At 46.3% G+C, this 27,749-nt stretch overlaps 1 protein-coding gene across 1 annotated transcript in view; it reads right to left on the reverse strand.

The window, feature by feature from the left end:
• Positions 1-27,749, reverse strand: part of MEGF6 (multiple EGF like domains 6) — a 103,690-nt gene that overhangs the window by 55,826 nt on the left and 20,115 nt on the right. The window contains exon 4 of the mRNA XM_042794765.1: positions 27,230-27,334. Within this exon, the coding sequence (XP_042650699.1) occupies positions 27,230-27,334 (105 nt within the window). The remainder of the gene's footprint in view (positions 1-27,229; positions 27,335-27,749) is intronic.

Genomic DNA, 27,749 nt, shown 5'->3' on the forward strand with positions numbered 1-27,749 from the left:
TCCCCTCAGCAGGGTGTGGGCCAGACCTTTAAGGAACACAGAGCACCTTTCTCAAATTACCTTTTATATAGAGTGACTAATCACCAGGTGAAAATGGAGGAATTGCCACTCCCCCCTTGTTTACCCTGTTAGCTAAACACAGGCTTCCTCTACTCCTCCACTCAGCTCCAACAGATTGAACAAGTGGGGACCCAAATGAGCAGAAATCTGTACCTCCCCTCTATCTCTGAAGCAGCATCCTCCCAAACGTCCATCTGGAAGTTATTAATAAACACTGGAGATGCTTTCCATTCAAGCGTTTTCATGCCTCACCCAAATACAAGATAGCTACTCTAATTACTCAAAAAAACCCTCCGAGCACACAGGCTGCCGAGGCTCGGGGGGGGGGGCTGCCTGAGCCCGGACCCCCCAAACCTGCAGACAGCAGCCCACGGGCCCCAGCTATTGGGGCAAGCGAGGGCAGGGGGGCACAGCCCATGCCTCCTCAGTCCCCGGGAGAAATACAGAAGCATTGCTTCCCACCACGGCTCTGAAACATCCTCTGCCCACGGAACGGCAGAGGGAACGGAGACCAGCAGCGAGACGGTGAGGAGGAAACCTTGCGCCGAATCAAAGTTAGGCCTTTTTATTATTTTCAGTTAGAGATCAAAATCAACCCCAGGTTAGGAAAGGCCAAGTTTCAGTTAGACATGTGAAATATACGGGGAGGTTTCAAAAAGATTTATCAGTTGTTGGCAAATTCTTGACATTTGGCACTAAGCAAGGCACTCTAAAAATGTCTTTGTGCTTAAGAAGCTACTTTTTTTGCTCTGTAAAGAAGCATTTCCTTAAAAGAAAGTAGAAAAATGGAGACAAATACTGTTTTAAGGCATTTGGTCTGGATGGAAGAATAATGAGCTGTAGCTTTGCCAAAAACGCGTGCTTCGGCCATACTGTGCTCTGTACATTTCCTTCTGCTACTGCAGATAAATCTCCGTTTTCTTTTGCTCGCCCAGAGCTGACAGAGCTCGCTGTCTGTCGGGAGCCAGCCCCGTTTCCATCTGCTCTGAGCACGACTCGAGCTCTGCTGCCTCCGCAGCCGGACACAGAGAGAATTGTTTGAGAAGCTGTGAGGAGCACGGTGAGGCCAGGCACCCCCGAGGGCGCGCAGAGCCCCCCCAGAGGCAGCCAGGCCAGGCATCCTCTGGGATGCTGCTGAGAGCCAGGCAGCCGTGCACCTTCTGAAAGGAAAAAAATAATAAATGGTGTGGAGGCAAGCTGTCACAGGAGATTTGAAATGAGCAGTCCGCAACCCAGGGACCGCCTGGGTACCCTCCCACGTGGAGATGTGCCGCTGCGGCTGCTCGCGCCCGCAGGGTGAGGGTCCCTCCTGCTCGGGACCCGCGGCCTCAGGCGGCACGGGGCCGCAATCCCGCCCCGTTTCACACACAGGCCGGAGCTGGTCGCTCCTGGGAGCACCACGTGTGATTTCACGTTGGGTGCAAAGAAAGGTGGGTGCTGGGTTGGGGGGGGGGGGGGGGGGCAGCCCCGGGCACCCACCGCACTCTGCCGGCAGCGCTTCCCCCGTCTGCCCAAAAGCTCTTTGCAGAGGCAGCTGTGCAGGGATGCTCCTCGGTGTAAACCAGCCCCTAGATCACCTCTGCAATAACCATAATAAAAAGTGTCTGCGGGCAGCGCACAAACCCGTCAAGCCATAAAGAATTAAATGTATTACCAGCCAAGAATAGAGTTAGAGAAGGACAGTGATCAAAACAAGCCTGACGTGATCAAAGAGACCCACCGTTTAATTCCCTCAGCCTCTCCTAATTCAGCCCTGTCTGGGCTTGGAGTTCCCTAACTACTTCTGAAACACCAGACCGTGCAAGTTTTGTTTTACTTTTCAGAAAGCCTAAGTCCTGCTAGAGCTTAATGAAATCCCCAAGGGTTTATATTTGCTTAATCCTCTCTCGGCAGCACCCTGCCAGCCTTAGGAGACTCACAGCTCGTTCCAAACGCTTTGTGTAGGACAGGTTACAGGGTGGTTAGCAGGAGGGCTGCCCAGCCCTGCCCTCCCCTCGATCTGACAATGGATTTTCACACTACAGGTGTTAAAAGCATGAATTCAGTAAGTCCATACATTTTAATTAGATTTCCATGTACTGTAACTGCCTAAATGCGGCATCTGTTTGAAGAAAGGTGCGTTACTGTCACAGCTGTAAGAGAAAGAGGTTTTTTAACCAGTTCTGGAAAGTAATTATTCATCAGTTAAAGGCTTTCCTATTTTCACCAAAGATCTGGCAATACCTATACGTATTGTCCTACTATGAACTCCTTTCAAGAGAGATGCCAGCTCTGGCAGCTACACGCACAGGTGACATGACGGTCCCTGTTTTACATGGTTCAGGAAAAGTGATTCTAAGTGCTGTGAGCAGCACTCACAAGTACAAGAGAAACTTCTTGTTCCTGCTCTGTTCACTGTTTCTGTAACCATTATCACATGGCTTCTATTTCCACAAACAGTACTGGTGGTTAGACACATTGACTGGGCAATGCAGTATTTCAGAGAAATACTTAACTGACTTGTTATAGAGAGCAGAGGGGAAATTAGGAAATGCAACCCTGGGGGATTTTGTAAAACTTAGAGAAGGCTTAAGAGTTTGAAAACCTAATGTTTTAGAAGCTATAAAGGCAGCTGGAGGCAATGAAGCATCCGAGTTAGGCAAGGAAAGAGGAGAAAGAAAGGCTTATTGGTTCGAAGGTCCTTCCACAACAGAAGCAGCCTGCTAGGAGCATTCAGGGAGAAATTCATGATCCAAAATTTGGCTTAGTCCTGCTCATCCTCATAATGTTTCATGGTTTAATAAGCCTCTTGCTCAGCTTCTCACACAGCAACACCTTAAAGCTACACCTGCGACATTAGTCTCTTGCTGTGGAGGAGACTCTTTCTGAGGCCATAAATCCAGATTATGATTTCGCAAAGGATTAGACAGAAACCACAAGGGAAGAGGGAAAGACATCTTAAACACCAAGGAATAAAGCCAATTTGGGCAATATGAAGTATGTTTACCTTGAATGAAAGTCTACAGGAAACAGCAGCTGCATTTTGAAAGGATTCGAGCAGCTGTTTGTTCCGGGTGTGCTTCACACATTCAGCCTCACGCCTGACATTTCAGAGGCACGTGAACACAACACCCACCCAACCAACCAGACAACCAGAAATCACAAAGGTGCCTTTAAGTGAAGACCTGACCTTTTTCTGGGCCCACAGCAGGACTCAATGCCACCCGGCTCAGAGCAAAGCCACAAATCAGTCACTGGCTTTCTGAAGGGTTTTGCTGCCTGGATCCACAAACTGACAGAGAGGAGTTACTCGCGAGCTTGAAGGGCTCTGTAGCTTTGCTGTGTATGTGCTGGATGCAGCTGAAGTCTAGCATATTTGAAGGGGTCTTTTTATTATTCTTGGTTTTTAACAGCAGCTTTTGTATAAAGTTCCCTTTAATCTTTTAGATGCACACAATCTCAGCAGCTTCCCCGTAAACCGTAAGTTTCCCCAGAAGGATACAGCAAGAGCAGGAGTTATTCTTGCCTCCACGTTTTGTAAAAATAAGCATTGTGGTTAGACTCTGCAAACACCACTTTCAGTTTCTTAGAGCTTGTACTTGTCAAAGCATCATGAAACTTCCTTCCCCCCTGACTGAAAGATACGATTCATAAATAAAACGAAGAGCTCTCCTCATCCCCCAGCTCGCCGCGCGCCCCGGCATCGCTGCCGGCTGGCTGCCTTGATCCCGACCCCCGGCTCGCGCCCGGGAGCCGCTGCAGCCCCGAGCTGGCGTTCCAAGGGCATTAAGTGCCAATTATGGCAGAAAAGTGGCTCTGAGATACTGACGGCACATCCTTATTTCAAAAAGGGTAGAAGGCTGAGGTTAACTATTTTGCCAGCATCAGTGTGGGGCTGTTTGGCCATCCTGAGTTACAAGATCTTTGGACAAAGGATACCTTGAGATTGTAGTCAACCCCCCAGCACAGAAGTATGAGATTTATTTTGCCTCTGCCAGGCAGCCATGAATCAGCTGTCACCACCAGCCAGGTGTCATGAACAAAGAGCGTTAAGGTTAGTCCCTAAATCAAACCTGGACCTCCTGAAGCTGCGAGCTAACTAGGAGCAGCTGTGCTGGAATCGGTCCTCACGGGCCCTTGGCACGTTCAGGGGGGAAAAATTATATGTTATTCCCTGGAGGTTGCCGTGCATCTTTGAAACAATCCATTAGTATTTCAGAAAGGTGAGATGGCTGCAGGCATTCCCTCACTCAGTGTGCTTGGCTTACACTAAAGATTTTAGGCATGCCACCCAAAATTACAGATGCTCCCTTCGTCTCCTTCCCCCCCAGGACCGGTGCAGGAGGTGCCAAAGGCGTCGCTGCAGGAATGGGCGCAGGGTTCGGGTGCAGGTTGTGTTACAGCACCCGCAGCCAACACACCAAACCCCGCCGGGCACCCCGAGCAGACGCTGGCTGCCTCCCCCCTCGGAAGCTCCAGCATAACCCCAGAGCAGCTTCGCCACCGTTGTTCTCGGCTGATGCAGCCGAGACCCAAACCTGGCCCGTGGGCCACGTGTTCCTGAAATCACTGCCTCGCGTCAACTTTTTTTTGCTACAACATCAATCCTGCCTTGAGCTTTCTAGGACTCATATTTCCTGACAAACTCAAAACTCAGTTCAAGTTCACTAAAAGGTCTGAAATTCTTTCAGGGAAACCAGGACTGGGTTTAAGCATGAAAAGGGGCGAGTTACCATTTCCTGGTGAAGCCATGCAAAACTTGCAGATCCTTCATACTTCTCACAGGGAATCCAATCAAAGTATGTCATTCTGGTTAAAGTCTGTCCAGACTCCATAATTCAAATCCAGCCTGAGCGACTGTGATCCTCACTTGGACTTGAACATGGCCCATTTTTTTACAAGACAATCCTGGGGAAGAAAAGAGTGCAAAGTTGCACATGGCTCAACAGCAAGGTATGAAGTGACTGCAAGCAGCCTTATCCTGCTTGGAAACACAACTGCAGGTGCACATTCACCCATAAATGTTTGGGGTTATGGATAGAAGTCTGCTGCAGATTGCTCAAAAACTTGACTGTGGAGGGAAGAGGTAAACAGAGGCAGGACTGCACGAGACCACTCGGGCTATGCAGATGCAGTTTCTGCGTCCAGGTTACTTGTGTAGTTCATATCACCTGGGAAATGGAATTTTTCACCTGCATTGGATGATTTTTCCAAACAAAAAAAAAGTCCAGCAATACTACTGAGTCAGTCTGAAGCTCAGCAATGAAAGGCCGTTGTTCCGTGCACTCACATCTTCACCCCGTCCCAGCGCGACGCTCTGCCCGTCCCCTCCGTCGCTTCCCTGCAGACCCTTGAAACCAAGTATGGGTCGCCTCGAATCTCACCCACAGGCTCCACCTACACTTGATTTCCAAGGTCACGCACAGCAGATGCCAAGGAGCTCCCAGAAACCTGCTCCCCGAGGAAGGCTTCTTCCCATCCTTAGTTTTATTCATACATTCAATGAAGTGCCACCCAAATGCGAACAAATTCAATATGAAACTTCTTACGGGACTTCTGTTAAAACCTGGTTTCAATTCATCTCTGTTTGTAGAATGCATGCAAGGTTGCTTTTTATTTTTTAAGAAAGAATTAGGAGCAGGTAAGAGAATATTGTACCAAACTTTCACACACATAACACATTTTTCCAGATCATCTGTGCTCATTTAAAACCACCAATCTTCAGCTAACTCATATCCCTGCTAAAATAAAGGTAGGCAGGATTCAGAGGTTGATTAGAGGATGGTATACATGCAATGTAACGGGTAAATATCTGTTTTGTTTTCTGCTTGTTTGCTGAAGAACCCCCGGAGGAGCGAGCTTCAGCTGTCACCTCGCCTGCGCTCCCTCTAGGCAGGCATTGCTACAGGTTTTAAAGCACTGCAATAGTTTTTATTCACACTCGTCATCTCTGGCAATTGTCTATCCACCCATGCGGTGCCCAAGCTAGCCAAAAACAACTGCAGGGGTCCTGTGATAAAGTCACCACTGAATTGTATAATCCCTCCCAGACACAGCCTAACCTTCAAACATTCAAAGAAACCCATGACATTGGAAGTGGCAGGGCTGAGTTATGAAAAGAAATATATCATTTCAGTTAAATTAAAAAAAAAATTAAAAAATCCATCCATATTTTTAAGGAGGTTTGCAGAGGAATAGTTAGCCTTTTTACAGAAATTCAGTCACACCAACCAATTATCATGTTTCTCATAAAACTAAATTCATCCATTTTGGAAGAATTTCATACTCCTATTTTAGCCTTGCACCTGTGCAAGATTTGTTTCAAATCTATTCTCAGTCCCCAGCTGAGTCCAAATCCCTCCCAGTACCAGAAAGGGCAGAGTCTCTCTCCTCTGCATCATGCCTTTCCTTCTGCATTGCACCTACATACAGCTGTATTTACCTGTATTTTTAGGATCCTTCCCGCATTTCTCTCTGTAGCAGCTCAGAAATGTCCTTTCAAATGCCACAAGATGCCGTGCTCATGCACGGACGGGACAGAGCAGAGGCTTACCCGGACTTTAGGGCTCCCCTTTAGGACTGCTGTGGTGGTAGCCCTGGGCTCTGACGCTCGCCCACGGGTCCTGCGTTCCCCTTTGCTCCGTCCCAGCACGGTGTGTGCCAGGAGCCGTGTCCCCGCCACGGCCCCTGCCCACCGCGGCACCGCAGCCGGGCCCCAGCCACCAGCCGGGCTGGCAGCACCCCGAAGCAGAACAGGAGCTGCGTTCCTCGGGAAACTAAGCGTTTTGGAGGATATGGACTTAAAGGGAAGCCTGGCTTAAGTCTGAAGAGTTCAGAGCATCAGGACCGAGACCGAACGCGATGGTGCTGGTACCTGTCCTGCATCAGCCTGGCTGCTACGCTCCGGCATTCACAAACTCACTGGGACACATTTTGCCAGGAAAGGCCTGAAGTAAAATACTGATAACAGTAGGTATTCCTACTCCTTACGAGAATGCCCAAGTCATTTTAAGGAAAACAGAATTCAACCACATCTGGTATTTTATTTATGGAGGTTACACAGTCCCACATGAAAGAAACCATCTACTTAAATTGATAACAAAAAAATCCGGCTTTTCCATCTGCCTTTTGGCTAAGAGACCATTAGTATTCACAGCCCATTGTCAAGTAACTTTACAACACCTTGTAAAAAGGCCTGAAGGCAGCTTAAATGCCAAGAGGCCCCAGTTTTGTAGCATCTGGCTTTCCCTTAAACAATGGCTGCCCCTTTCCAGCATACCCAGAAAACACACCATGAAGTGACAGAATCATCTCCCAGCTCAAAAGCACACACACCAGCCAAGTTTTGAGGACTCAGGGCAGAGAACGTGACCCTCGATAGAAAAAGGAATGTCTTTGTACATTATTATTCTGATGACCCATGAAAGGTAAGTGCACTCCAGACTACACAAATCAACTCAGCTATTTGCATATTTGCAGTTTCCTAGAAAGGAGGACCAGGGTCCAAACTTTGGTGCCAGTGTGCCAACCTCTTCCTCATCCCAGCAGGTTAAGTTTTGATATGGCTTCATTTCCATTAATTGAGTAAAATCACCTAACACGGCAGGAGAGAGGAGCTGGCATATTTTCTCCGTTCCACTGCCAGCTCTTCCCGGCTGAGGATGGCAGTCCTGGAAAGTGATGCAGTAGCAATGCCCTAAGGGATAATAAATGAGCAATTACCTACAGTCATCAGCTGACGGGTCCCCAGGACACCACTGCCACAGCCCCTGAACGCCGAGGGGCTCGCTGCAGCGGGGCAGCCCGGGGCACAGGCAATACCCAAGGAGCATCCCCTCCTCTTCTGGGGGACAGGGACACTGCCGGGATTTTCCCCAGGAGCTCTGCCAACAGCTGGGAGGCTGCAGCTCTGCCCGAGAGGAGCAAGCAAGATGCAAAGCCTCAAGTACAAAGCAGCTCAGTCTGTGCTGCTGCCTTCATTCTCATCCCTTCTGCTTTCAGCAGCCCATCTCCTCACCTTGGATAGAGCAAGCAGGTTGGATTTGTTTCCAGTATTCTGGAAACAACCCCTTGCTGCTGGGCTCTTCCTTGTGCACATCCTCTGAAGGCTGCTGCAGTGACTCTCCTCCCACTGCTCAGCCAAGACATCCCTGGTGTCCTCCTGTCCCTCAGCAACTTGCCAACCTCACAGCCGCTGGCACGCCAGCAGCTAATTCCTGGCAGCTTTCCTCTCTCTCTTCACTTAAACACATTCTTTATTATAAATTCAGGGGAGTATATTTCTGAGATCAGCTGTGCACTCCAAGCAAGACAGCTGTACGGCTTCCATGCTCCTTGCTGGTGAACCATCATCCCCAGGAAAACAGAATTTCTTATCGGTAAGATGCAAAGCTCATGTCCTCAGCTGGCTCAGCCCCAGATACCTCTCAGCGACACTGACCTGTTGCCTCTACAGAAAATCATCTGACAGGATGCTGCATAAACGGCTGCTGGACATTTCTGCTCCGTGACGGTCCAGAGAGCGGCCTCGCTGCCCGGGGCCAAGAGAGCCCCAGTGCCAGTCTTGGCTCCAGACGCACAGGGTGGGTGTCCGAGGGCCGGTGTTTATACCAATGTTTATTGCACCAAACAGGTCAGTAGAAGAAGGATTTTGATCCTTTTTTTCAGAAACCATCTGTCTGCTGCGATCTACAGAAAAACAGCATCATTGCCTTTTCCCATCATCATCTTTTTCCTTTTTTTACTAATAAAATCTTTGACTGCCTAATTAGTTATTATTGCAGAGGGAAAACTTCAATTTCCTGAGTATTTCAGAGCCTGAGACCTGCCTTTTTCCTCTTCAGCACATACAATTGCCAGCAAGCACAAGCTAGCTGCACAGACAACTCCATGGTAAACTCCAGGTCGGACAAGCGTAAGATTGAACCTACACATTTAGTATTTACAAGGCTACAACCTTTTTGTCATGCACTGCTGGTAGGGCAGCAGCTATACCCAGACGGGACACTCAGGTTTCTTAACTACCTACTGAAAGTGGATGGTTCCTGTCCCCAGAGCTCACAACATGCACCTCGAAAGCCAACAAAGGCTCATGGCTACCTTTCCAAATTCCAGATTAATTTCTTAGAAAGGACTCTCCTGAAGTAAATAAAACCTGTGAAATCTGTTTTTCCAACAGAATCCACACTTACATGTGTAGTATTGTATACATACACATATATATAACTTCTATCTGTAATGGTTTTCCTCCAAAAAAGCTATATAAGCTTTAAAAAAGCATCTGTTTTTTTTTTTTTTCCTTTTTCTTTGTAGGGAAGTGACCTTTAATAAAACAAAAACAAGTGTAAACAAAGTTTGCTGCATTTCTTTGACCAAAAAAAAAAAAAAAAAACCAAACAACAAAGAAAACTGCTAGAGTTTATATAGATTAAAAGTGGTAAAAATTAGGATAAAATAATTTTTATCTAATTCCAGAGGGATAACCCTGCAGCTCTTCAATGGGAAAATGTCTCACCACAGTCAAAGAGTGAGGTAGGCACTCAAAACAGAGACCCAGCGCCCAGGGCCGGTCTCCCAAGCAGAGCAGAGAGGCTCTATCCCCTCCCTCTGGCCGTAAGGAAATTTAACAGACTTACAGCTCTTCAGAAAGGGCCACTGCCAGCCTGGAACTGAATTCATTCACTTCAGAGATGAGACTTTGCATAATTATTTTCTAAAAATCAAGTTGCTGTAGCAAACCTTCATTAAAACAGCTGTACCAGGAAAAAAACCTGAGAATTGGAGCTACTTTGTTTTATAGCCATTATAACACAACCCGTTTAATAAAGTTTCCATGATATTCTCCCCAAAACAAGGACTCTTGATAACGTAAAGGAAAGAGAATATGCCTTATCTGGTACTAAAATGTAAGCAGTTAAGCGTAGAAACAGCAGAACTGCATGGGGTCTGCAGACACTTCTGCGTGGCTGAATTTGGGTTGACAGAAAATATTTTCAATATCTTCTCAGAAAATCTGCCAAACAGATAAGCCAAGAGCAGGCGGCTGTACGAGCACGGCAGTGTTGCAGCTTTGCTGCTTCCTCAACAAACTTGTTTGTCAGCAAACCAGAAATTCGATGCAAAATCCATGTTTGGCAGGGATTTTTTTTTTTGGTCCTTTGTTTTTTTTTTTTTTTAATTTTTGTTTTGTTTCCCTCTTCTACAACTCAGCACACTCTGGGATTTGGCATGCAAGTGGTTAAACCCTGCTCTGCCCCCCCAGCACACCCAGGATCAGCCAGCGACTGTGCTGCTGCTGGGGGTCCCAGCCCTGGGAGTGCGATTCCCCGGGGATGTAACGCAGGGGAGAGCTGCTCAGCCCTGGGACAGGGACCTTGGGGACGCGGCTATTCCCCCACTTCTCATTTCTTGCTGCAGAAAAAGCAGCGACAGAGCCCCTGCCTGGGGCAGGGCAGGACTGCTCATGGTACAGAAGGGTGCTGAGGGTGGAAAAGACAAGTTCCAAAATACAGGGGTATAACAGGGCATGTAAAGAAGAGAAATTGTAAGGATATATTATATATTTTCCCATCTTTCAGGAGTTCCTAAACAGATACTCATCCTTTACCCACCTAACCATCTATAAACTCAATGTCTTTCTGTGGATTATATCAAATGCTTACACAAATTCAGCCTGCCTCCTCCTGATCTACAAACAAGAGATGTAATAAAACAGCCATGACAGGCAGCACCTCCAGGAAATCTCTGTATTAAAAAAAAAAAAAAAAAAAAAAAAAAGAGCACAGCCTTCCAAGAGAGTACGCCTGATGCGATCTGCCGTGGTCTGCAGGGAGCAGATTATCCTTCACAGCTCTGTAGCTTCCTCCAGTGCTCAGATAACTTAGTGCTGTTCATTGCTTTTCACAGACTTTTGTTGCTCACCCATCATTTCTTCCACAATTTCCTGTCCAAACTGACATTATCTTAACTTTGCTGGTCACCTTCGCATAATTTTTCAAATGCTTTTGATGTATCTGGTCTCTTCTAATTTTTTGTTTATCATACTCTTTTTGCCATAAACTACACAGCACAAAGCTGTACCTGCTGTGATGGGATGGGCAGCATGCAAGTCATTTCTGCGACGCTTGTTAAGATGTGGTGATGTACAAATTGCAACAGCATGCATAGAAAGATTCCCACACAGGCATACACACTCATAGGCACATATGGGCACTGTCTGTTTTAAGCAGAGGTTTGGAGAGTTCCAGGAGAGGCAGACTAGAGACCACAGGTTCATTTAATCACAGCGGTACCATTCCCACACATACCAACCGTGTATGTGCAATCTTAATCCCCTGTTTAGTAACAGCCAACCTTTCCCAAGTGATTGCATTATCAGTTTTGGCTCCAGTTAAACTTCTCACAAATATAAATATGTAAGATGGCCAAACTGCATTTAATCAATATCACAGCCAGGGCTTTCAATTTTTACGAACTTAAAGTTGCGTAAGACAGTGAGTTGACCCACATTGACCATAAACTTCGCAGGTCTTTTTTAACTTGATGCCTGGATGTGATGGGCTAGGCTATGAAAAGTTTCGAAGGATTCTGTCTACTCTTTAAGATACTTATTTTTTTAAAGAAGAGGAAAAATAAGTTCAAATGTTTCAGTGGTTCAGTCTGGGTAAACACATGACACAGATGCATTTCTGCTCATTGCCCTTCCCAGCTGCATGGCCTCCTCCAACACAAGGGAATTATCTTTTCAGGGAAACTGTGACCAGGGGCCTCCCAGAAGTCTCCCCGACCTAACGGAGACTCAAAATAATGTCTGCGACCTCTTCATCTGCATTAAAATGCAAAAGCAAAGGGCTTGTTGGGGTTGTTCCTTCCCCACTGGAATGTGTACAAACACCTGGAAGATCAGGGCGAGTTACTCCTTTAGGCTGTGCGGACGTCCTGGAGGAAGGAGCATCTGCAAGAGAGAACAGCTACACGGATCTGGGAGTACTTCCACACATGTAACTAGCTGTGCTGGGCATCTTCCACCCAGCTGATACTAAGGGGTGAGACAAAGATTTTCATCACATGTTCTTACTCCACTCAGAGTAAGAGTAACACATTTATTCCCAGCAATGTCATACGATTCCCTGTTTCCTTGGCCCATTGCAAGCCTCATCCTCCTTTCCCTGCCCCTTCCCACACTCCGTCACCAGTTCCTACCGAGGTCCTCGCTCTGTACTGCCATGCCCAACCCATTTGCAGTTTAAATCCCTAACAAATGGTTTTTGCAGACGTACTCCTCTCTGCCTCCTGCGTGTGCCCGTCTCCCAGTACCCAGGACCACTCCAGCCCAGCTCTTTTGGCACATTTCCCCTTTGTCTTCCCGCAGGTGGAGGGGGATGGTAGCACCACCCAGCCGGGCTGTTTCTTTGCAAAGGTGACCCTCACACTTGAAAGACCCACTGAAGTCAGAGGCAACAGTCTGACTAGTCTCAGCGAGAGTAACCTTAGAATCTCAACTTCTGCCATAAAACCTTATGGACTATAAATATCTCTCCGTAGTGGAGTGAATTCTTTTTGGACACATTGTATAATGGATGCAATATAAAAATATACTGCACTTGGCAGGCTTTCCAAGGCTTCCCTTCGAGAGCTCAGCAAATGGGATGGTGTTTGATGATTTTTTTTCCCACTGAATGGCCAAAACTGCATTTCACGGAAAGACGGGAAGATGGCTCTCCTGGGAAAGAACCTGTATTCCTCTCTCAGTGAAGCCGAAGAGACTTCCTTCAAAGTTTCCAAACCTTTGAAGCAACCTCAGCTCCATGAGATCACTGATGTGGTTGCCAAGCCTGAGCGTATGAAGGTGTGAATGTCAGCGGCGGTTTTGTCCTGTTATTAATTGCTTCTTGCAGAGAAGCCCGTGCCAGGGTGAAGCTCTGTGTGCACCAGGCTGGTGACCTTCAGCTGTGCGTCCCCACGGCTCGTTGCCGCTGAACAGAGCCCCGTTATGCCTCCTGCTCCCGCAGCAAAGCGGATCTGAGGGGATGAGGCAGTCAGCAAGCCTGGGGCTTTGTTCTCACGAGTTACACCACCCTGATCCAAAGCCAACGAGATCCGCACAGAATCAAGGAAAAAAATTATCAAGATCTAGTCAGAAGGTTCAAAAGAAATGCAACAGGATGAGCTGCAAAGAGTTCAGGCAGGGACTGAAGGCAAGGCTTTATTAGCTGCTCTCTGAACATTGCAGAGTACCGCTCATCGGTGGAACCCCCTCTACTGGAACGTGAAATCAGCACCAACCTTATTTCTCCCAGACACCTGCAGTTAGGCAGAAGACTAACCAGGATGAAGAAAACAAAGTTCTCATCTCCTCTTGTTTAATAAAGGAACAAAGCGTTGACTTTAGCATAATTATACCTGATCTGTAATACTGCATCCATAAACGACAGTCTCTGAGGGGGAACCCAGAGATATCAGTGAGATACCAGTGAGATACAGCTGCCTTTGTTTACAACAGGGCTGCAAAATGAGCGCAGTCAAGTGAATTTCAAGAAAAATGCTTTCTGTGAACAAACTAGGTGCACCTGCAATTTAGCAAAGCTCCAGGTATCATGACAAATGCACCATGCCCAGAGTCTCCAGAGAATTCAAAAGAGAAGCATCCTAACAGACACCTGTAAAAACCTGAGGTTTTTTCTAAATTCTTGGTTATTAGATTTGGTCTTTCCCTGGCAGAAGGAGGATATAGTCCAATATAGCACCCATAAATCGCTGTCTATCCCTAACAATGCAAATAACATAAGCCTCTTGATTTTTGCTTGAAAACAAATCAGAAAACAGAACCACTACCTTTCATATAGCATTGCTCTAAAAGGTGTTTGATAGCTATTTTTAAGATGTTATTGTACACACATACAAATAAAGCAAATCAAATTGTAAACAGAATTCAAACAGAAATAGCCAACAAAAGCTTAATATCTTAATAACAATAACAAAGATCTCTTAATATCTTAATAAGAAAAGCTTAAAGTCTGCTGAATATCCCTTCTTTGACCAATTAATTGATGATTCTGGGCTAGCCCCAAATGGTCCAAAATTGGAGATGTTGGCTAGAACAGTGTCCGAAGTGCTGAAATACCATTAAGAAGCTTATGATCTCAGGTAGAATGGTCAACTATGAGAGTCTTTCTAGGCACTTTGCAGAATTTTGATTGTATTCAATACTAACGCAAAAAGTACCTTTTTTGAGGTTTGCTCACTCAGCTACCAATGCACAATGGGCAGTACACACCTTATTCTGAAGAACTGGAAAGTCCCTGGGGAAAAATAGTCTTCTCCCAGTCTCTTTGTCTCCATATAATTAAGTTCAATACGACAAAACATCCAAGGGGGGAAGTGTTTTGTAAGGTTCTCAAGAGCTGCAGTAACATTTATAGCACAGGATGGTCTATGTAAAACTATTGATCACTGATCTCATTATTTATATTTCACTACAAAAGCCACCCATGTTCCCAGACGCATAATAGGTATCAAGAGTAAGAACCCTGAAAAACAAATTGAAAAAGTTACAATAGCAAATGGCTTGTTTATGCCATAATTGGTGTTAGGCAATTAATGGTGGGATGAAACATCACATTGCTTCTGAAAACAAAACCCAATACTGCTTAAAGAACATTTAATGAGCATGTTTTATGTTGTCCTCGGCAAGTTTACTGCCAAGCCACAAAAGACATTTATACACACTTCCTGTTGTCTCTAATGAAAGGGTCATTGCTACCTGCTTCTTGTTAAGTTCTGAAGTTAAAGGAAAAAAAAAAAAAAAAAGTGCAAACGTAATGTTTTAAACTAGAAATTCACCTTCTCGAAGAAGCTGTTTAAATTCAAAGCCATTTGCTCGACAGGGACAGCCACAGCACTGTGCAGGCTAGCAGGGTTGGAGACAAACCAAACACCTCCACCTGCCTGCCACAGGGATCCACCATATAGCTCTGACACCCAGATACTACAAATACTTGACATTCCAAAATCTTCACTATTAATGAGGTGAGATCCTGAGTAACCAGGAAAAATGAAGGTGGAAATAATGTATTTATTTGCTAGGAGTAAGTATTCTGCTGTGCAATTCAGGGCAGTTGCCCAGACCGCAATGGAGGGGGATAATGCCTAAGTCATTTCAAACCAGAAAAAAATACCTGATCTGCTGTTTCCCAAAAATTGCTTTCTACATCTGTCTCTCCTACACATTTCAAATATCACCGCTCCCAGGTGCTGCATTTCCAACTACGGAAAGTTTCGGTTCCGCAGAATGGAAATGGTGGTGCAACCGTCTCCAAACACTTTGCTTTCGAGAGCCCAGAGCCCTTTTTCCCTCCTCTCCTGCAGCGTGGCCGTGGAGCAGCGCGCAGCTCTCCAGCTCTGAGCTCAGCCCCGAGCGCTCGCCTTCCTCCTCCTGAACCAGCACAGCCCGGCTGGACGCTCAGCAGAGAACAGGGTGAGCAGCAGCAGAAAGTTTTCGGGAAAGTAAGTCAGTGGCATTGTCTTCCTTACAATGAACCCTTTTTTGGTTGGAAAAAAAATCACCTGACAAACCATTTAAAGAAAATAATTTTCTGAAGCGCTCTGTCTAGGAAATGCATGCATGCAGGAATGACCTTCAAAAGCGTTAGAAAATGTTATATTCACAGAACTAAGTAAGTATGCTACAGAGAGGTATCAAACAACACATATGAAATCTCACATAAGCCTCAGATTCCTTCTGATTAAAAGCCTGTGTAAACTATTAATATTTTCATAATGAATTTATCCCTAAATATGCCGTGATGCACTCTGCAATCATACTGTCTGCATGGCTTAATGTCCTCTTTTTAACCATTTCTTCAGTTCAAATATGTGCGTTTTTAAAGAGCATATCCTGTTACACTAGAGACTATAAAGTGAAAAGCCATGTCTTATTCTCACATAAGTACAAAAACATCTCTGGTATTCTTTCACTTAAATCCTTGAAGTTTTCTAGGGATTCATTTTACAAGTTAAATGTAGAATATAATTTTCTGGGCGAGTTTATCAAGGCAAATCATAACTGAGCTCCTGAACAAATACAAATCAAAATACATTCTTCGACTTTTCCAATGTGATTGGTTTGGGCTTCACAGGCCCAGTACTTATCAGTTAGAGAGAAGCCTGATAACATCTGTGATATCAGTAAATTGTGGGAATCCAAGCTTCTCATGATGAAAATGTACAGTAGAGGAAGCGACGGACAATTTGCAGCTGGTAGAAAGAGGTATCCTCTAATGACATACATCTGGCACCCATTATCTCAGCATCTGCTGCTCTGAAACCCAATACGCCTCACAAAACGCCATGGTGTGCTGAGGGAAGGCACAATATCCCCTGGATTCTCTTTAGCAGCTTAAGACCTCCCTGTCCCCTTTATCCACCGCACACTACATCGTTAAACCATCGAAAGGAACCCAGCATCCTACCGCTCGCTTGCATTTATTACACAGGACTGCATTATTTTGGCCCTTTGATCTCTGACAATCAGATTAGGACCATGAATCTGCATAACTGACTTCCATTATCAATGATTCAAACCAGCTCCAGGCTAGAATTGCCAAGAGCCGGTTTGGACCTCTGGTAATGATCTACCCAGGCTTTAAGCAAGCCACTTAAATCTCTAAAGAAAAAGAATCCCTATCTTTACCTAAAAATGCAGGCTATTCTACTTCTTTGTGGTCACCGTTCATTTGCGTTAGCATAGCCTGTCTGCAGCAGACTCCCACCTCAAGTCAGTGACGGAAGTTTTAAGTCTCTGCCACCTACAAGACCTCTTTGAGACACGTGGACCGAAGGCATCTGAGAAAGGCAGATGCACTCAGTAGGGTGAAAAACACCAAAACCAACCGCTTCCACTGCAAAACTACTGACGGCCACCGAATGTAGGCAAACAGAACCGGAGCAGCCTGCCCGACAGTCCGCGCGGCTACATGCAAACAAAAGCCAGCAGTATTCTGGGTATGACAGCGTCCTCAAGGCTGCAGCCTGCCAGGCTTCTCAGCTAATGTTCCAGGATAAATGGAAAGTAAAACACAAAGGCATTACTTAAGAGAGCAGCTGAAGGCCAGCAGCCCCGGCGTCTCGCCTGTGAGTGTGCTAGACGGCCCGCCGTGGAGAAGGGAGCTTATTCGGTCTTCTTGGCACCCCGTGCAGGGCCGCCTGCTGTTCTGGTGTTGAGTGGAGGATTTCCAGATTCAACTCTGGTTTTATTTGCTTGGGGAGGCGGGAAGAAAGACAGTTAATATGCATTCACGTACGGCAAACTAGAAACACCTGTTGGCCTTCAAAACAGTTTTTTGGCTAGCTTATAGAGACCGAGGGTCTAGCAGGTGTCCCTGTAGCCAATGGGAATGTAAAGGGGTTGCAGAGGCCCCACAAACATCGAATTATGCAAAGAAAAACCGTCTGCACAGCTATATACAGCACATGTGTCCATGTGTGCAAGCTGAACCACGAGAAACTGAAGCCCCATAAAACGAAGCACGTCTGGGAGGAAACCAACTGCGCCAGGACTGGGAAATCTCACCCCAGAACAGAAGGGTTGCCTGGACCCTCCTCTCAGTGTAGAGCCACTTCTGCTGACCACGGCGTGGGGAGACCAGCCCTGGAGCCCAAAGATGACGGCAGGGCTCCAGCCCCCACCCGGCACGGCTTGCTCCCCAGCCACGTCCCTGCGAACTGGTGCCAGCAGCAGCACCACCAGTAAGAGCAGTGCATGTGGATGGCAGCCACCCCGCTGGGACAGCGGTGACTCAGGGGGGGAGCGGGGTCCCCACTTGGCTTCCTATGAAGCACGGGGCACTGCCTGCACCCAAAGGGTCTGTGTGCTTATACACGGCTAGAAAGATAAAGGCTCCCCAGTCAGGTCACTCCACTGCAAACCATTTCCATGTCTCCAGTGAGGGAACTGTTAAAATGCAATGTATACTTTTAAATCTAGCTGTAGGTGGCATTAATATACTGTAAGCCATGTATGTACTATGATATCCTACTGTTCTACACATGCACACACATATATACGCACTACAGTTTAAATTTAATTACAATTTAAAACCACAGCATAGCTGTAATCAGTGCACACAAACTAAGCACACTGGAAACCTGAGGAGAAAAGAGGCACAAACTCCCTGAGCTTGTTCGTTGAGCCTGGTGCCACAGTCTCAGGAGAAGGAGGATTCCCATTTTCAGAGATACCATTTTTCCATTTGAATTTTGTAACATACCTAGCAGTGAAAAGTGACTGTAACAAACTGCTTCGCTGGCCGGTGCCACCCTTGGTTTGTTTGTGGGGGTTGTCAGTGGGGGATTTTCCTCCTCCTCCTTCACTATCAAACAACTCAGTTTGTGTTAAGGCTGTGCAGAACAACAAGCTTGAGCCCAAGTGAAAAACCCACATTGCACAACAGGAATGCACAATCACTTGAACTTGGATCAAGGATATATGGAAAGTGTCCTCCCTTTCTCACATAGCTCTCATTAATTAAACCTCTGGAGCAGGAATCCTCCGAGCATCTTCCTGGAAAAAAAAAAAGTATTTGCAATGACTGGAATCTCAACGTGAGTTTGTTTCTTGAATTATTACACAAATTACACTGTAGCACTGAAACCATACAGCAAAGGAGAGGAAACAGACTGAAACACAGCAAACAAAGCAAAAATTAAAGCAAAACCTGTGGCTGAGGTGGAGATAAGGAGTTTCAGAGGCTGCTTAAAAGGTGTTATAACCTGCTAGAGAACACTGCTTTAAAAAGATGCCTTGGAGAAGGCAGCACATAATGAATAAAAAAGAATGTTTTCTCCAACCTTTCCAAACCCAGAAATTGAAAGCATAACATACTGATGATTTATTACAGACTGTACTATGTATTTAAGCATAAATTAATTCTAAAAATTCCAAGAAGGTTTGCAGCAATGCTTATCTTTTCTACTTTGGCCTTCACTCCTCATTTCACTCACAAAACCACCTATTTTGGCTGGAACTTGTTCCCTTGTGCCTACGGCCAGCGTGGATCCCCGCGCTGCCAATTTGCACAAGATCCCCAGAAAACAGCGGGAGATCACAGGTCCTGAGAGCTCAGCTGCCCTGTGTCCTTTCTCTGCTGTGCCGTAAAAGAGCCAAATGCTGGGATCCCAGTGCTCCACTTTTAGACTGGAGTATTTTTGATTGCTTGGAAAATAATCTGGTCCCCTATATAAATATCCCTTGACTCACCTCCTTGATTACAGTCTGATTTTCAACAGATGGTTTATGAGAAGAAAATACTTAGGGCAGAGTATCTACCTCTCAAAAATGTAAAGCTCTTCGGACCCCTCGCTCAACTTGGCAAGTCGCTGAGGTTTTGCAAACACAACCCCCCCTTTTTAATTGGTCACGGCTGGCTGCGAACATTCGCGGAAATCCTTGCAGGGAGATTAGAGCGGGGCTTGACACTTCACCATGGTCCTGGCACCGTGATAATGAAGGAGGCGACCGCGGGAGGTGCTGAGGAGTTTCAATCCTCACTGAAGGGAAAACACGCATCGCTTTGAAGATGGCATCCAGTACTTCACATGACGAGGCCCGAGGAACAAATCCCTCAAAACAAAGTGCAGGTTTGGTCTTCTCCAGGTGGCACAACCAGCAGTTTCCCTCCAAGCTTTTCCTACCGCTGGAGGATCTTAACACGAGGAACAATAAAGATTTATACAAAAATTTCAAACCGGTGCAATGGCAGCGATAGGATTTCTCTTTCATTTATTTGCCAAAATCTAAGCAGAGGACTACAACTCATCTAAAGGACTTGAGTCGTGCATTTTCTTTCACCCAATATAATCACCTCTTTTAAATGATAATGAAATCCTTAATTCTCGAGTTCAACCCAAGGAAAGCTTGAAAAGAACAAAGAACGTCATACTTCAAATTCAGTAAAGCCCATAAGATTTTAGTCTCTTAAACTAGCAGCGCTTTTTCACTTGCTATCATGTTCCTTTAAATAAATGTGTCGGTAATATTTTGCTTATGCGTACACTACATCACTCATCAATGAATCTGGACAGCTTTAAATGTGATAGCATACGTCCAAAAGGCTGTTTGCTGTGCTCTGGTTAACCTTCAGAAACTCAAATCATATGAACTATGAAGTTATTCATCGAGTAATTGCTCTGCCTTCACGTCCAGAGCTGTAAAATCAAGGTGGTGCCAGGAAGCCTGCCATGAACGCCGCGTTGTGCGTCTCGGTGAAGGACGCTGGACCCAGACTGCCCTGCGGATGGAAGTGTGAGGAAACTTGTTTCACGGGCACAACCCCTGCTGATCCCCCAGCTTCAGCACATTTTCCCTTTTCTTCAAAACTCACTTCACAAAAGGTTTGGTTTTGTTTGTTTTGTTTGAATTTGTTTTGTTCTGTTTTGCATTTTTTTTTTTTAACTGAATAAACCCCTACATAGCCTTGGCTTGCTTCCTCTCACTAACTTTTTCAAAGAGTTCAGTGCTACCTGTTTGCCAGCTATTAAATACCTAACGTTTGGCTGATGGACAAGCAGATAGTGCAGGACGAAGCAGAGCTCTGCACAAGCTGCCCTTGTTCCAATGCCTCTGAGCCAAAAAGAGAGAAAATCCCAGCAGGCAGATCTGCCCGGCAATGCTGCGGGCTGGCAGAAATCTCCTCTGGGCTCAGGCTCCTCTCCCCTCCCCAGCACAAGGCTAAACCTTTGAATCAGGGGGCTGTTTATAAATAAAAGTATTTGGACTTCTTGGCTGTTGGAGAAATGCTCTGCTTAATTTAGCCCTGGTATTATTAATGGTGGATTTTCCCCAGTAAACTCACAGCTGAAGAATAATTGCCGCTATTTAATCCCACAAACGGATTTTAAATCAGTGTTGTGAACTGCAAACCCACAAAACACTGAACACAATATCTTGCTATTGTCATTCTGAAATGGGCACTGGCGTCCCCTTGGACCAGGGAAGTCACCCAAGTCCAACCAAGCGTTAGTTATTGCACGTGCACGCTCACTGGTGGTGCCTTTCCATCTTGGAAAGAAGCATCTGGCTCTTGGATCCAAGAAGTCTGCAAGGTGCTTTCCTTTGCCTCCAAAGACAAAACCTTTCCCGTTTTGACTTCAGCACCTTCGAGTGCTTCGCAGTCCTGTGATTCTCTTTGAAAATCAGCTCCAGCCCGAAGGCTGCAGCAAACCCCTCTCTCCCACCTCTCCGCCCAAGCAGCCCATGCCCTAATGCACCCCACAGGCTCCCATCTGAACAGCTCGAAGAGATTAGCAGGAGAAATAGGGTCATTAGTCAATCAAACAACACTGAGGGAATGTCAAATGCTTGTGTAAATGAGGGCATGGCTATAAAAGAAAGAGGCAATAATGGTCTTCTGAAGCGACGACAAAGCCATTTCAGCTGGCCTTGCAAAAGCAGACACTAATCACGGGCCCTGCTTGCTTACAGTTGACCTCTCCTTTGTGCAAAGCTAGAGAAGATTTGGTCTGGCCAATCCTTCAAAATGCAGCCGGGCTAATTAGGAAGGTTCCCGTCCCTCCAGCGCAGCAAAGTTCCCACACAAGAGCCCCCACAGCCTGAGTGTTGCTGAAACGATCCACTCCGCCGTGAAGTTTTCAGTAAGCGAACGCTGAAGCCAAGCAGCTGATCTGCGGGACGAGATGCAAATAACAACAGCCTTTGTGCTCCCCGTCCCACGGCCGGCCGGCCCCTGCCAGGAACGCACGACCCCCCCCCCGGCGTGCAGAGGCCTCGGGCACGGCCGGAGCCACTCGGCTGCCTTCCCTGGGGAACGCCGAGGTCACCAAAACCGGACCCCCAGCACCAGGGCAGCCCCAGGGTCCCTGGGAAGGCAGGGGCAGGCTTGGAGCAGAGCCTGGCTTTGCTGGCACCCCCTCCCTCCCAGCAAGGAGCCCTCTACAGAAAGGTCATTTACACCCGAGCTCAAAGAAGGGGGCTCCCAAAGCGAGTCTGAGCCCAAACCAAACCTCAAACACTCTATTTACAACCCTTTCATCTACCAGACGTGGAAGATAACGAAGGAGCTCGGGACAACCCAGCTGCTTCCTCAGCTCACAAACCATCTCTGCACTCACTATCACATTGCTCAGCTCAACCTCTTCCTCTGGTTTGCTGCACTAGCGAAGCCCCACTTGCGGCAGGCAGGCAATGCCACGTTGCAGGGGGGGAAAAAGAAGATAAAGCTCTACACTGACAGCACTTTACAGGATCAAAAAGCCACCGAGATGCAAGAGGCAACAGAAAAGGCGTTGAAACCCAAACAGGTAAACAAGATACACTGCAGACCTTCCCGAGAGCTCGTGCAGCCCTACTGAGAGGTCTGCCTTCCAAGTGAGCTGATTTAATGCAGACGGAGAGTGCTCAAATATTATCACTTTCAACAGCTCAGGGGACCAGGAAGGACAGCATCTCACCCCTGGAAGCCAGGCTGATTGGGTACCGCCTGCTTCCCAGCCAGGGTAAACACGGGATTGCTGCGGCTCTAGGCTGGCCAGTAAAAACATCCCATGCTGAAAGGTGTGATAAGAGGCTGGCCAGGATAGAGAACGGCCTGCCTCTAAAACAAACATGTCTGTATTTCTTTCCAGAAAAGAAAAAGTGATACCATTAAGATCAGACACGGAGATTTCAAGAGGACGAATGACACCACTGAATATCGCCGTGGAGCAACTTCATTTACTCTGGGTTATTTTCATGTTGTTTTCATCAGACTGCCTCGTCGGAAGCCCTCCAGACCGCCTCCAGAGTCACCCCAGTCAGATGCTACACAGCTCCATTTTGGGGAGCTATTTCTTGAGAAGGTACCATCATCTCAAATACCAGGATAGCTTCTTCTATAGGTGACAGATGAGGAAAAAATGATTCACCGATTAACCATTATGTGTCTTTCCCAAAGCTGTCTTTGAAGCCGCCGCCAGCCTCCCATCCCATCGTTCCAATCCAGCACAAATGTTGACTGATCAGCACAAAAGTTAACGGCCCAGCGTGCTTTTAACAGTGAAAGAGAAGATGAGAATCCAGACAATTAGGTTTCCACCAGAAATGTGTCAAATAAAGTATTTACCAAGAAAAATCATTGACAGTAGTCTGTAAGAATAAAGGTCATCCCGGCAGAAGAGGATGTCCAGGGGTTACTTCTGCCCTGAGCGCAAAACGTAAATCACTTGGGAAGGAAAATAATTTGAGGTTGCCAATGCAAAGGAATGCTCCCAGTTCAGCTGGGCTTTGCTGGCTGAGAAGACAATAGAACAATTAACACTTTATGAGGTGAGGCTAAGCAGCATGAAGAGTGATTTATCCACTTTATTTCACATTCTTCCCTGTTGCTTGTAATTAGCTCACTCCAAAATAAAGAGCTTGGGTTGGCGTCCTCCTTTAACTTCAGGTAGCAGAGCCATAATTTGTGTATCCTTGGCCATCCCTCGTTTGCTGTCATGCAGCCCATCCCCACTGCTCTGCCAACACACAGAAGGCAAGCGTCTGGCCCCAGGTGTTCAGGATTTCAGACATTTATTTAAAATGTGACAGGCCCATTAGACATGGGAAAATCATATAAGGGGCTTCTTTGAGCTGCCACTAAAAATGTATTTTGAGAAAAGACATTTTAAAGGTTCAAAATAAGGGTCAGAAATTTATTAAGTTTCAAAAGCTCTTCCTTATTGTTTTAATCTGGTTTTACAGTTTGGTTCTTTGCTTCTAGGTTCCAAATAGAGGCACATACCAAAACATCACCATAAAGCTAAAATATCCAGAGATAACAGTTCAACAGCCAACTCATTTAGAATTTAAAAGAATTAAAATAAAATCAGGATTGCTTTGAAATACCAGTGAAAACTGTGACACAGACAACTCACACTTTGCTAATCAACAGAAAAATCCTGGATTTTATTTATTTTTTTTTCTGTAACTCAATTTATCATTTCCAAATGGCTCCAACACTCTCATGCTTTACATGATTGTCCAAACTGCAATTATTAGAGGTTTACCCACAGCTGATTTTTAAACAGAGACTGTAATTTCCTAATTTCTCTGACTAACAGCTGCCTCTTATCTGATCAGAGCATCCTTTTCCCCAGAAAAGGGACACGACTTCTCACATCAAGGACCTCTTAATCCGGGGAGTGAGCTGCGACCCACAGCAATGGTCACAGCATCTCCTCCTGCCCCATTTGCCCACAGCGCCCCGAGGGCACAGCACTCTGAGATGACAGCACCCCGAGATGACAGCACCCCAAAGGTACAGCACCCCGAGGGCACAGAACCCTGCCCCAAGCACGCCGGTGACACAAGCTGCTCTTGTCCTTCGCTGCATCACACAGGTTCTGCAAAAAGAGAAGCTGGTCCTCAGCTGCCACAGGTTTTTAGGACCCAAAGCACCAACTCTGGGTCCCTCGTCCAAGGGGGGTAACATCAGTGCAACTGGAGATGTATTTTCTTCCCTTCCAAAATAAGCCAGTCATTTCCCTTTTAAAAAAAATATTAGGGCGTCTCAGAAATGCGGGCTTTATTTTCAAAGCTGCAACCAATTATAATTGCAGGAATTGCTAAACATTTCCAAATGTGAAAGTGGTTTTTACCTCTCAGGTTCTGTACAGAAAGATGCCTGACTTTTATTTTATTCATTTGTATGAGAGAAGCTATGATGAAAAAATTGCAGGGACAATTCAAGGGCTATTTATTTCCTAGAAAACCCCATAACATGCAAACACACAGCTAAGCAGCAGCGCAGGATCATGTACATCTCTGAGAATTAGCCAAGCTCTAATCCCTCAGGGGTCAAAGGATGAGAGGGAAGCAGCATTTTAAGTAACATGTTTAGACTGCAGTTAGGAGAGTGTCACAGGGAGATAAATAATTTGGACACACCTTACTATTGTGTCTGCAGCGTGACTATTTTAGAAACATAAAGCAAAAAATCCAAACAAACTGAAAATTATTTTTATGCTAAGCAGCATCCTCTTCTCCTTACTTAAAATGTGGAATTTAAACCGTTAACACTAAACTGGCCCAGCGGGTCGAAGCCAGGTCGCCCCGTTTCCCAGCATCACCCCATTTGCTGCACGGAGCGTGGAGCAGGAGCGGGGCCAGCCCCACGCTGCCGGCCGGGGCTCTGAGAGGCTCCACGGTGCTAAACACAAGTCCAGCGGCACAAAGCTCAGCCCGGGGAGACTCACAACCCCCCCTGCACCTCTGCAGGGGCACGGCGGCTCCAACCTGCTCGCATCACCTTGCTGAAGAGAAGCAGAGTGCCACGACTGTGGGACAGAGCACCCCGTATTTCTAGCGCGGGGCGTTAACTCTGCATGACACCGTTGCAAACGCCACGGAGAGAAGGGCCACCAGCCCAGGAGAGATGTCCCACCTCGCTGTGAGCAGAGATGAAAGCTTGCTGGTGACAGGAGGCACCTGCGGCCCCGACAGACACGACTCGGGGAGGCTCCAGGAGGGGTTTGGTGCCCTGTGTCAGAGGGGTCCGTGCCACCTCTCCGCTTGACAACACCCAGGCTGCACTGAGATCACGGGGCTGGTGGTTGCCGAAGGGAGCCTGCATCTCTGGGAGCAGCTCCAGTTTGGGTGCCCTGCCGCAAAGAGCTGCAGCCGGGCCCATGATCTGTACGCCCGGGAGCTGGGAGCTTTTGGCTTCTTCTTACCAGGGCAATTGCTTTATTGCCTGACTGAGAACTTGTGCCGCCACTGGAACACGGGGCGGGGGACTCGTAACCATCACACACAAACCACTGTCCCAGGCGAGTCCACAGAAAGTCCCAAACTGTAATAAACACAGCTCCAACTCCAGTTAACAACACTTATTAAAGAAAGAACAAGGAATGAGTAGAGCCTAAAGCCAACAGCATGAAGGAGGGTTTGGCCAATCTACAGTTCATATCTGACAGATAATTTCTTTAAAGGCATCATCTAAATGTGACTTAAGGGCCTTTTAAGCACTTCTCAATTGACACTTGTAACAACAATTAAAGTTCCTTCAAACAGATGCACCGTGAAAAATGCACAAGAGCAGGCTGGCTCAGGAGCTGCAGCCCAGCTCTGCCGCAGAGCCGCTGGTTGTGTGTCTCCTCATATCTGCCCTCTTAAAATCCAATGTTAAGATACGCACGTTCCCTGAACTGATAACTCCCACGGTCACCTTTGCACCCTCGGTTCTGATTACTCTGGGGTTGGAGGGTTTCAGGCTTTGCAGAAAATGCTCCCCTCCAGCCCTTCTCGGGGGAGAAAGCCCAGCTCCTGCTGAGGACTATTCCAACACCAGCCCCCCTCCCTCCATACACCTCCTTCTGTTTCTGAAAGAGCAAGGAACCACATGTCTCTGAAGAAAGAGATAAACACTTATGAATGGTACAGAAAAAAAAAGTCTTATTATTTAATTTTCTGTTATAAATCAGTATTGTCTAGAGATAATTTCAGTCATTGTTGCTGCCCTGTACCTTGCAGACGTAGCAGTTAGAGGGAAGAAAGGGACAGCCGCTTCTCTACAACAGTACGAGGCACATTTTCTCTGGCCGTATACGCGGCATGGAAAACCATTCCAGCTTTTAGCAGTTGTTTGCTATAGACTATCGTGTTACCAAATCAGAACATCTCTGACTTACCAAACACAGGAAACCCAATAACCTTCAAGAGAGAATTTGTATATTGCACGAAGGTTAATTAAATAAAGCTTAGCAGCCCCAAAATAAAGCCTAGCCAGAGTTACAGCTGATCCAGCTAGTCAGAGCTTAACTATTTTCCCTCTGATGTGGCAACCCATTGCCACGCTCCCCCAGGCTGAGCTTCACTCCACAGGCCATGACCTCAGGATTTCTTTGTTTGACCCAACTTTAATCAGCTTCCTTCTCCGATTCCAGCAAATCCCTTTGCTGATGGAAGCCAAGAATAAAGGCTATTGTACAGTACGGAGCTATGTTTCACAGCAAGTCATGATAAGCATTTCCTTTCCAAACATCCAAGTTCCCCAAACAGTACAAACAGTGGCCAAAAAAAGTAGAGAGCAGATTATTGAGTTTTGCAGATAAAACAATGGCTAGGATTAAAAAAAAAAAAAAAATATTGGGGCATCCCTCGCTCTTTATCCTCTCCACTTCCGACTCAAAATTAAAGGAAGAATTTGAAAAGATTGCTTACCATACTGACAGCGAGGTCCTTGGAAACCAGAGGAGCAATGGCAGAGCTGTGAAGATCCTTCTACGCAATTTCCACCATTGAAACAAACCCCAAAACTGCAGACAGCTGCAAGGAGGAGGGAGAGAATAATTCCTGAGATCATGATCAGAAGTGTACATGCACTAATAAATACCCATGCCCTGATAAATTTCCCACAGCCCTGTAGCAAACATGCATAGTTACAAAAATACTGTTGAATCATTTTTGAAAGGTAACACTTTTTTGGTTGACAATACCCAAAGAGTACAGAGTCTCCCAAAATTCAGGATAGGAAGTAAAATACCTCAGGCAATGTCTAAGGACTTTTCTTAAATTGCGGATCAGTGAGAATTCACAGGAAAACACCAGCAGAGCTGCAGGATTGTTGGTGAAATAATGCTTTTCCAGCCAACAAGTGGGTAAAATAGTCAGCAAATGGCCCGTGCAGAATCATATCAGATCTTGTGGCAACAAAGATAAGTTATTTATTTTGGAATTGGAG

The sequence above is a fragment of the Tyto alba genome, unplaced genomic scaffold, assembly GCF_018691265.1.
Source record: "Tyto alba isolate M040663 unplaced genomic scaffold, T.alba_DEE_v4.0 Super-Scaffold_20000042, whole genome shotgun sequence".
NCBI classification, from domain to species: domain Eukaryota; kingdom Metazoa; phylum Chordata; class Aves; order Strigiformes; family Tytonidae; genus Tyto; species Tyto alba.